Consider the following 11,769-nt stretch of genomic DNA (forward strand, 5'->3'; position numbering starts at 1 on the left):
AAAAAGTATCACACTTGCGACAATGTGAAATACATTTATTATATAAATGAACATCATATGAAGGGCATTATTCCTAGGATCTAGTAAATAAATTAAAAAAATTAATAAGATAATTGATATTTGATTTGTGATGATAATTCAGTATTTTATAAGTAAAGGATATCATACCTATGTCAATTTTTTTTAGTTTTCTTAAAAGAGAGAAATAATTAGCTACTTGCTTTTCTCTCTCTATTTTTTTTTATTTTATAAATGAAACTCCATGAAAAATATAAAATAATAAAATTTCGAGCTTGAAAACTCGAATACCAATTACTAAGTCATTGTAAATAAATTTAACATACCATTTGATAATTATTTTAAGGTGATAACTTATTATTTAATAGATAAGGTATGCCATATATATATGCCAAATCATTATTAATACGATAATAGTTTTTTGCATTCTTTTAATTCCTTTTTTATATTATATTTTATTTTATGAAATTAATAATAACATTTTTATTGATGATATAGAAAATTTTAAATGATAATTGAAAACGGACATGACTGACAATGCAAATATATTTCAAAACCATTTATTTTTATTTGTTTAATTTTAAATATGTGGTATACAAAACCAAATCAAAATAATAGATCATTTTTATATTCATTTTTATCTTATTGAAATTATGGTATAATTTAAGCACACCGTTCTTTTTTTATTTATATTCTATATTATTTAATTAATAATATATTTTTGGGCTTTTTTTTGTATTTGGCCCCTTTAAAAAAAAAATTTTACAAATAGTCCCATCAAATTTATAATTACAAATTTAGCCCTATTTTCGCCACGCAGGTATCACATCAGCACTACGTAAGCTAGAGGGGTGCTAAGTTGAACACGGTAAATCATTCACAATGTTCAAATGCGGTGAATGATTCACCGTGTTCCACACTTATATTCCCGTGTTTAAATACGGTGAATAGTTACCGTATTCGTATTTATATTTTTCTTATTTTTTTAGCAATATATATATTTGTATTTTCTCCAAACACAATAAACCATTCACCGTATTCAACTTAACAAACTGGCCCCAGCCGCGCTCACGTGGTGCTGATATGCTGCCTGCATGGCAGGATTAATTAGGGCCACTTTTGTAAATATAAATTTGCCGAGACTATTTTTAAAATAAATTTTTTTCAAGAGGCTAAATGCAAAAAAAAACCCTATATTCTTCATATTATTTAATTACACTCAAAATTTAACATATTCTATATATTACAAAATAAAGATTTTTTTTAGACAAATTTCACGCATAAGGTTAGAGATCCATAAACTTAAATTTGTATATAGTAAATTCGATCATGACGTATGATGTTGAAAGCCTGCCGAATTTTGAACTCGGCAAGTTATGTTACATTACCCAACAAATTTTTCTAACCTATAATTTAACATATTTTTTAATAAAATTTTATTTTTTTTTATATATATTATTATTTTATTATATAACGCTACAACAGAATTAGATTATAGGGGCACATGTTTAGGACACTTTTGTGTAAGTGTCTCATTTATGCAAAAATTTTAAAAAAAAATCTACTAATGCCTAAATATAAAGTCCAATCCAACAAAAATAAAAAGTTACTCTACTCAACCCACCCCACCTAGCCCATTCGGCCCAATTACAAATAGAAAAGAAAAAGAAAAGAAAAATTGATTACGATTTTTCCTTCTCCCCTCATTCAATCGATTGAAATTCTATATGAAGATCCATTCCTCTCGCCCTCCTCCGCCACCGCAGCCAACGAGATAGAGTTCCAACGGTTGCTAAATATTTAAATAAATGTTGGTAAATTAACAGCATTTTTTTTAGATTATAGCGACACTCTTTAACTGTCACTATATACCTAACGACCCCACATATAGCAACACTTTTTAAAAGTGTCGGTAATTTAGCCAGCAATATTTTTTTTGACCTGTACCGATATTTAAAAATGTCGCTATAGACCGTTTTTGTTGTAGTGTAATAATATGTATAGATATAATTTTCAGCAAAGGGTGGGTTTTGCACTACTGTGATATTTAAGCTAGGGTTTATCCATTGCTTGTGTTGGACCCAAGTTCACATCATATCAATGTTATGAAATATCTAATATTAAAATTCAAACAAATCCAAAAGATTAATGCTAAAAATATGGACTCACTGCCATCTATATAGATATCTTCTCGTTTTATTCGGGATTCTTTTTTTTCCAAATAAATTTTTAACTATCTCCTCATTTTCCAAAATTAAATCATGTGGCTCCCATATATCTGATTCTATTTTTCCACACTAAGCAGTTTTTTTCCTCCTTAAAACCAATTATGAGTATTACATCAAAGTCTAACACATATCCTTTAAACTCTTTATAAGCCAACGAAACTTACTTATCTGAGTCTATATATGGGAGCCACATGATCCCCCTTCTCGCCCGCTCTGCCACCGACCGCAGCCAGTTGCAGACGAGGCCCAAGACAAGGCCCAACGGTCCTTCTTCCCCTGCTTCGGAGGCATTCTTTCTCTTAGGGACAGCCCAGAGCCCAGCTTTGCTCAAGTCGGCTTTGCTCAAGGCGGACCCCCCCTTGGGACGGGTAACCCTTCTCGCCCGCTCCCCACGGGGGACTTCTTTGAGCCGGTCCTGCTTGGTGATGGAGACGGCCGAGGTCTTTCTGTTGGGAACCCCGATCTCTACGCCACTCGAGGCTCTCCTGGTGCTGCTGCTGCGATGGGTTCTTGTGCCGGAGCTCCCCTCGAGATGGGCCTCCTTCTTCGCACCGGCCGTTCCCGTGCTCTTGCGGAATCTCTTTCTGCCCCGATCCCGCCGGAAGGAGGTGACGGGGAGGAGGCCGGTGGGGCTGGGTATCTTCCGAGCGTCAGGAGAGGAGCGACTAGGTCTAGTCCACGCGTGCGGGATCCAGCCAACATTTCGGCTCTTGAACGGGCGAAGCGTAGGAAAGCGATCCTGCGGGAAGGTGTCATCTCTAGCTCGGCGAAACTAGCTCGCAAATGGAGCTCAAAAACGGTGCTGTCGAAGGGTGCCCGCTGCGGAGTGAAGCTCTCGGAGGTTGACGCGGAGGAGCTCCACAAGTTTATGTTGAGCGGATAATTAGCTGAGGGGCGGGTTACTATGTGGTTTTATATTTTGGGGTGTCGCTGTGTCTGATGTTTAATATTATCTCTTGGAATGTTCGTAGTCTGAACGACCCGGTCAAGCGTCGTGCGGTTAAGACTGTCGTGTCTAAGCACTTTTGTTCCGTAGTTTGTTTTCAAGAATCAAAAGTAGATTCGGTATCTAGATCGTTTCTCCGCTCTTTCTGTGGCTCAAAATTCGATAGATGTCAGTTTATCCCTACTTGTGGGGCGTCGGGCGGTTTAATCACTGCGTGGAATTCTAAATCTTTTTTATGTTGGGAGGTTTTGGTGCGTGAACGCTCGCTCACCCTTAATTTGAAGCATGTTGCCAGCGGAATGATTTTTTTCCTTTCAAACGTCTATGGGCCACCAACTTGGGACGGGAAGGAAGAGTTCTGTTCTGAACTTATTTCACTGAGAGACTTTTGCTCCAATAACAGATGTCCTTATTCTCAGATCTCATTTCAAACCTCGAGGTCATTGATCTACCCATATCCAACCAATGTTTCACCTGGTCTAACATGCAAAGCGCACCTTCCCTGGCCAAGCTGGACAGATTTCTAGTGTCGACTGAATGGGACCAAACTTTCCCTCATGGCAGGGTCTCAGCACTGCCGAGGATTACCTCGGATCATACCCCGATAGTGCTGACTACTAGGGCCAGCCCGAAGCCGGGGAGATTTCGGTTCGAGAAGGTCAAGCTCACTAAAGAGGATTTCTCTGTTAGGGTACCGGTCTGGTAGAATGAAATCACCAGCAAGAGGTCGGCCATCCTCACTCTTACGGCAAAACTCAGACACTGCAGGGTCAGAATGAAAGAGTGGTGTAAGACGGAGTTCTACAGCATTTCCAACGCTATAAAGTATATTCAAGACGATATCCGTAGCATCGACTTGATTGAGGAACAGTCCTCCCTGTCACAGGAGCTTCGGGATAAAAGGGTAAACCTTAAGGCTCAGCTTCATCTCATCCTTCAAGAAGAAGAAATTCTATGGAGAACGAGAGCGAAACAGCATTGGCTTAAGGAGGGTGACAAGAACACTAAATTTTTTCACGCGGTGGCCAATGGTCGAAAACGAAGCAATGCGATAGAGTTTATCGAAGATGATTCTGGCAAACCTATCCACAACGACGTCCTAAAAAGAAACTATTTATTCCACGCCTTCTCACGCCTTTTCGGGCAAGAGGAAACAGGTCCTTCAACTGGCGGAGATTGGAGTGATCTGTACCGGGAGAAGTCTCTAACTGACCCGGACTCCCTTACTAGCCCTTTTACTATGGAAGAAATTAAGAAAGCTACCTTTCAGCTAGGTGGTGAGAAGGCACCTGGACCGGATAGTTTTTCTCTAATCTTCTTTCAACATTTCTGGGAAACAGTTAAGGATAACATCTTCGATTTATTCATAGATCTCCAGGAAAACAAACTTTTCACGGCCCTGACGGACTACTCATATGTGTGTCTCATCCCTAAAAGGGAAGGAGCTAGTAAGGTGAATGACTTCCGACCGATATGCCTCATTAATGGGATACAGAAGATTATCTCTAAAGTTTTGGCAAACAGACTCGCGTTCATTTTACCGTCCATCATATCGCCTGCACAATCAGCTTTTTTGAAGGATCGACTCCTAGCGGACTCGTTTGTTACGGCGAGTGAACTCCTAAATTGGTGTGCAAAATCAGAGAAGGAGTGCGTTTGCATTAAGGTGGATTTTGAGAAGGCTTACGACAATGTCAGATGGACCTTCCTGAAAAGCGTAATGCGATGGATTGGATTCAGCGATAAATGGTGGTACTGGATAGAGCAATGTATATGCAACGCTAAAATCGCAGTTCTTGTAAAGGACTCGCCGACAGCTTGGCTGAAAGCAAGGAAGGGGCTTAGACAAGGAGACCCGCTATCCCCCTACCTATTCATCTTGGTGGCCGACTGCCTCGCCAGGATCACGGAGACAGCGAGGAACAACAACATGTTCCAAGGTATTGGTCCAACAATGGATTGTCAAACTGTAATCCTCCAATACGCGGATGACACTTTATTTTTTGCTGAACCTAAAAAGGCCGCTATGCGTAGTTTGCTTTTTATTTGGAAAATGTTCGAGTGGGCATCAGGCCTTAAGATAAATATGATTAAGACGGAACTTTACTATCTAGGCCACAATGCTAGCAAGGCCTGTGGACTAGCAGATATTTTGGGTTGTAAAGTTGGCAACCTGCCATTTCGTTACTTGGGATTGCCGTTACACATCAAACCCCTCCGAAGATTAGATTGGACGCCGATCGTTAACCGTATTGAGGCGCGCATTGAAGGGTGGAAGGCTAAAACTCCTCTCACACGGGGGTAGACTCACCTTGGTCAACTCGGTGCTCTCGAATATACCTTTTTTCTTCTTCGCTATCTTCAAAGCACCGCAGTGGGTCCTGAACCGGATAGAGGCCCTGAGAAGAGCTTTCTTTTGGAAAGGGTGCGCCAAGATTTCAGGGGGGTCATGCCTAATTGCCTGGAAATCAATTTGTAAAAGCAAAAAAGAAGGGGGACTGGGGATCCTAGATATGGAAGCTATGAATATAGCTTTATTAACTAAATGGTGGTGGCGTTTCTTCAAAGATCCACAGCTGCAATGGGGAAGGTTGGTAAGAGCGCTATATTACACCAGAAGAAGGCCGTTACTGGAGGGAAAAGGGTTCAGACCTCACTCTCAGTGGTGGAGAAGCGTAATGACATGTCGACAGATATTTCGTCGCAGCGTATCGTACACGCTCGGCAATGGAAATTTTTGTAGGTTATGGACTGACATTTGGATCGAAGAAACCCCCCTGTGTACTCGGTTTCCACGAATTTACTCCAAGGTGGTTAACAATGGGGCTACGGTCTCACAATGCTGGAATAGAATAGGGTGGAGATGGCAGTTCATACTCAGAGGCATTACTATGAACGTCGACAGTGTGTCTAGACAACAGATCATGGCTTTCAAAATCCTTTTGCAGCGATATTGCCTGACGGACTCACCGGATATATTATGGTGGCGATGGACGTCTAACCGATTATTCACAGTCAAATCTCTCTACGAATTCTTTACTGACGCTGGCCAGAGACAACCAACCAACGACAAGCTGTGGAGTCTAAAACTCTCAACCAAAATCAAAATATTCATCTGGATCCTACTACGCAAGAGATTACTTACCGCTGATAGACTGATACGCAGAGGGTGCCCGGTGAACGAGTACTGCATTTTCTGCTCATTCTCACCTGAGAACTGCGATCACCTTTTCAAGGATTGTGTTTTTGTTAGATACCTCCAAATTAGCGTCGATGGATTGGGTGTCAGCGATTTAAGAATAGGGGATGTTAAGCAACTTTGGACCGACACTGTGGATTCCTCTAATGCTGAACAGAGATCGTTAAGGCTCACACGGTTGGCGGCAATCTGGTGGGTAGTTTGGACGGAGCGCAACAAGATCGTCTTCAACGAGGACGCTCCGGACGCTAACCGTGCAATTGGGCGGATAGTTGCGCTAACGAAGACTTGGACCGAGGCGATTGTCCCGTAACCACTCTTTATTATCTCGAGTCGGGCTTTTGTTTACCTATCTATACTGCTTTTTATTGTTCTTTTGTTGTTGTTTACTTATCTGTACTGCTTTTTATTATTTTTTTGTTGTTTTTCCGATTTCGGTAGGGGGCCTTAGCTGTCTCCATTATGTACGCTAAATTCATTTCGCTTAATGAATGAAGCAGGTAGCTCGCTACCTTGTTCTCAGAAGAAAAAAAAAAAAAAAAACTCTTTTATGAGCAAGTGGTTGGTATCCGAGACCCAAATTTGAATCCTAGTTGATTCACATTTCTAGCAAGTTTATTTCTAAATGAAATAAACGAAGCGGGTAGCGTGTTACTTTTTTTTTTTTCAAAAAAAAAACTCTTTTATGAGTACACCATATTACTATTGTGCCACATTATTATAACTCCTCTATAATAGTCTCTTATATATATATTTATTTACAAGAGTTACTAAAGCATCTCAATATATATCTCCACACTTTGGATTTTTTTTGTGATTTTGTTGGTAGGTGTCCGGTTTTAGAAAAAAATACCAATTACAAGTCTAACTTACTTTTTGCAAAAGCATGATATAATTACGGGAAACTTGCACGTTCAGTCCTCAAAATATGAGATGGGTGACACTTTATTAATTGTAGCAATTTTGGCTCCAGCTTTCAGAATTACTGGAGTTAAGTTCCAAAATCCAATTCGGTTGATTATATATTGACGCATTGCTAAAAGTGATATAAAATCTTCTTCTTTTTTTTTTTTTTTTGAGAAAGACATCTCGTTGATCTCTTCATTCAAATGAAAAATGAACTTAGCTACATAGTTATGACAACCAGGCCTCTTTTTTTAAAAAAAGAAAAAGAAAAAAAAAAAACTATCTATACTGTTCAACCCAAAGCAATACCAAGCCTTGGATGTTGGATAGCACAATGTTGATAATTCTTGTTTGTATCTATGAAAATTACAATGTTCCACTCTAACCAATCTAACCAATTACAGATCACTAAATTACTACAAGTGACGTCATCCCTCCTCTTTCTACATTAATAATTGGTCCCCACACTTAGACGACATCCTCCTGTCCCACATGTCTCTAACCTCTCTCCTATCTTGTCTTGTAATTAAACATCCTGCCATTTGCTGACGTGGTAATTAAAAAGAACATGTGTAGATGCACTTGATGAATAGGTGACCTAAATGGCTAGCTTCTAAATCATAATCACATATATAGTACATATGTATAGAGTAGGGTTGTATCCTCGATCGAACACCCTCTTTTATTTTCGAGATCATCTGCATGTTGTGGGAGTTCTTTTCCTAATTAAGAACCATTCACACTGCTCAGTGGCAGAGCATTCATTGGCCGCATCTTCTTTGATTGTTAGTCTATTTGGTCAACTAAATTAAATTGCAGGACTTGATTGAAATAAGTTAAAGTTTGAATACTGTATTTGTCCAACAAAAAAAATTAGAGTTGCTGATGAGAAAGAAAGTGGGTTTCGGGGGTGGAGTGGGTGCATGGTCTCCTGGAATCAATATCTGCAGGTGGGCTAACCCTAGATGTAGAGGTGGGATGGAAGTCGATCTGTGATGCAAGGTTTGATGTTAATTGAGAATTTAGGGTTTAGAGTTTAGAATCGATTGGTTTTAGCCAATTAATTAGCACATATCACTCATCAATTAATGCATTAAGTTATTGCTTCATGTGAAAATTATTTTTCACATATGAATATATATATATATATATATATACCTAATTTGGCTAGCCATTTGGAAACAATTTTATAATTTAAATGAACCGCTCATGTCCGAAATTCTTTAAATTTTGTTTCACTAGATAAGTGAAAATATAGAAGAAAAAAAAAACTTCATCTCCGCTTTTAATAACTGATCAATATGATCACGTACGTAAGTTTGTATTAGATTTGCATTTACGTAAAACAAGCACGTTCATTTAAGAATAATTTAGACTTAATGCAACCATGGCCTTTATTTAGTCGCACTAATCAATTGTGAGGAAATTATTAATTGTTACTGTACTAGAAATAGCCACGTTAATTTATGGAGTACACGTGGAACCCAGTATTTATTAACTCTTATCTTCTAAGTTATCCTCTCATAATCCTCAGTAGTGCACTAACACGATTGCCATTAATCTTCATGTCACTTTAGCTTGTTAAAGAAGCACTTATTTGTAGCTTAATTCACCTCAATAATTAACATCTCAAACACATCCGCAAACACCATGCCACTCCCAGTACCCAACCAAGAAGAGAACAACACTGCAACACCACCAACATGGGCTTCGCAAACCAAACAAGCGATAATTTCCGAGCTCCGAAAGCAGCGGTCCGTCGCCGCGCCGCTGATCCCGATGAACTCGACGTGGTTCGCGCGGACGGCAATCACCACCGCCTTCCTCGGCCGCCTCGGGGAGCTCCCCCTCGCTGCGGGGACCCTCGGGTTCACCTTCGCGAACGTCACGGGCTTCTCCGTCCTCTCGGGCCTTTGCTGGGCCATGGAGCCCATTTGTGGCCAAGCCCATGGGGCCCACAACAAAACTCTCCTCAACAAGACCCTATTCATGACAATTATCCTCCTACTAGCTGCTTCTCTCCCTATATCCTTTCTCTGGCTCTATGTAGATAGAATACTAGCACTCTTTGGCCAACAAAAAGAAATTGTCACCCTAGCTAAACACTATGTACTGTTCCTTCTCCCTGACCTTATAATCAATTCATTTCTTTCTCCTTTTAAAGCTTATTTAAGCTCACAAGGTGTTACACTCCCCATAATGTTGAGCTCGGCTATTGCACTATCTTTGCACGTCCCGTTCAACATCTTTTTGTCGAAAACTAAGGGGCTCGAGGGGATCTCCATGGCTATCGGGCTAACCGATCTCGTCGCGACGACAACTTTAGGGATATATATCTTTGTAACGAATGCGGGAATCGAGAAAGGAGATGGCGGAGAAGCAGAAGTGCTTAAAGAGCCATGGTGGCGCATTCGGAAGGCGAGCGAGTGGGCGCGACTTTTGAAGCTCGGCGCACAATGTTGTGCCACGTGCTGCCTCGAGTGGTGGTGCTACGAGATCCTAACCCTAACCGCCGGGCGGCTGCCCAGCGCACGGCAGAGCGTGTCGGTGCTAGCGATCGTGCTGAACTTTGACTACCTGCTGTACGGAGTGATGGTCTCGCTCGCAACTTGCGTATCCACCCGCGTGTCCAACGAACTGGGCGCGGGACGTCACGGGCCGGCCCGAGAGGCCGGTTACGTGTCTCTGGGCTTGGGTATCTTATCGGGCCTCTTAGGCGGGTCGGCGATGGTGGGCTTTCGCGGAAATTGGGGCCCGTTGTTTACCCATGAGAAGGTTATTATTGAAGGTGTGAAGAAGATGTTAATGTTGATGGCTATTGTGGAGGTGTTTAATTTCCCTATAGCAGTGTGTGGGGGGATGGTTAGGGGTACGCATAGGCCATGGCTGGGCATGTGCAGTGTGGTAGGGTATTATTTGGTGGGCCTACCATTGGGCATCATATTGGGCTTTAAATTTGGGCTTGGGCTTAGTGGGCTCTTAATGGGCTTTGTGGTGGGGAGTTTTTGTAGTGCTATTGTATTGGGTGTAGTGGTTGCACATGTTGATTGGGAAGATGAAGCTAGTATAGCCAAAGAGTTGGCTTGTGATAGGAGAGAGAGTGGAAGTGTTAGTGAGGAGATAAATGAAGGATGAGAAATTTATTTATGCTGCATTTTTCAAAAAAATTTCGATCTTCTTTTTATTGGAAAATGGATGTAATTTTCATATGTTATATATAGTATGTTTGTTTCTTCTTTTTAGTTTGATTATTCTATGTATCTTGTGGTAAGAGAGGTATAAGAAATGATTATACATGCTAATGTATTTGAAAGGGAATGTTAGATTTAGCGGGTGTCTGTTTGACAAAGCTTTTGTTGGGAGAAAAAAAAAAATAAAAAAGAGAATGTCATCTAAAACTAAAAATTTCTGCAAACTTTTGTTAATGTGAACTACTGATGTTGAAATGCTAAACTCAACGCCAAAGCGGTGACGGTTCTCATCATCATTTGTTTTTCCACAAGGATCTGTCGTTGGCAAAGTTTATTGGCAAAGTTAGCAAAGTGCTACATTATTCTATGGTTTGCATTTAACCACCAAATTGTGAAGCAATATTGTACTTTACCACCTTTCTTATGCAAGCTTTTATGGAAAATTAAAACATGACCCGTGGAACGACAAAGTGTTGATTTTGGACTACAACATATTATATATAGAGAGAGAGAGCGTCCGGCTGCTATGCTATCAATAGCACCAAGCATTTGGTACTATCAAATTTTCTGCCGTTAGATTAACCCCTTTAATTATTTTTACCCGTTAGATCATACTATTCAACTAACCACCCACTCAACCCTAGGGAGCCCACATTATCCTAACCGCACATCTCTTAATCCAATCGCCAAAAACTTGGTAGCATCAATGACTTGGTGCTATTAATAGTATATTACCCTAGTTATATATATATATATATATATAGAGTTCGGCTACTATGCTATTAATAGCACGAAGCATTTGGTGCTACCAAGTTTTTCGCCGTTAGATCTATCCTTTCGATCATTTTCACCCGTTAGATTATACTATTCAATCAACCACCCACTCAACCCTAGGGGACCGACATCATCCTAACCGCACATCACTTAATCCAATGGCCAAAAACTTGGTAGCACTAATGACTTGGTGCTATTAATAGAATATTAGCCTAGTTCTATATATATATATATATAGATATATATATATATACTATTAATAGTATATATATATATAAGCACAGCAATACAACAAGTAAACTAATTACCTGGTGCACAGCAATACAACAAGTAAACTAATTACCTGGTGCACAGCAATACAACAAGTAAACTAATTACCTGGTGCACAGCAATACAACAAGTAAACTAATTACCTGGTGCACAGCAATACAACAAGTAAACTAATTACCTGGTGCACAGCAATACAACAAGTAAACTAATTACCTGGTGCACAGCAATACAACAAGT

At 40.1% G+C, this 11,769-nt stretch overlaps 1 protein-coding gene across 1 annotated transcript; it reads left to right on the plus strand.

Annotated features, from left to right (window-relative positions):
* Window positions 8,771-10,444, plus strand: LOC109708102 (protein DETOXIFICATION 56-like). Its single transcript, XM_020229699.1, has one exon. It carries the CDS (start codon window positions 8,948-8,950, stop codon window positions 10,430-10,432), a length of 1,485 nt encoding a protein of 494 aa, XP_020085288.1. The 5' UTR covers window positions 8,771-8,947; the 3' UTR covers window positions 10,433-10,444.

Source organism: Ananas comosus, linkage group 3 (genome assembly GCF_001540865.1).
Source record: "Ananas comosus cultivar F153 linkage group 3, ASM154086v1, whole genome shotgun sequence".
Taxonomy (NCBI): Eukaryota; Viridiplantae; Streptophyta; class Magnoliopsida; order Poales; family Bromeliaceae; genus Ananas; species Ananas comosus.

Excerpts from the sequence above, each read along its gene's own strand:
- LOC109708102 (XM_020229699.1), top strand. The coding sequence starts at position 8,948 with ATGCCACTCCCAGTACCCAACCAAGAAGAGAACAACACTGCAACACCA.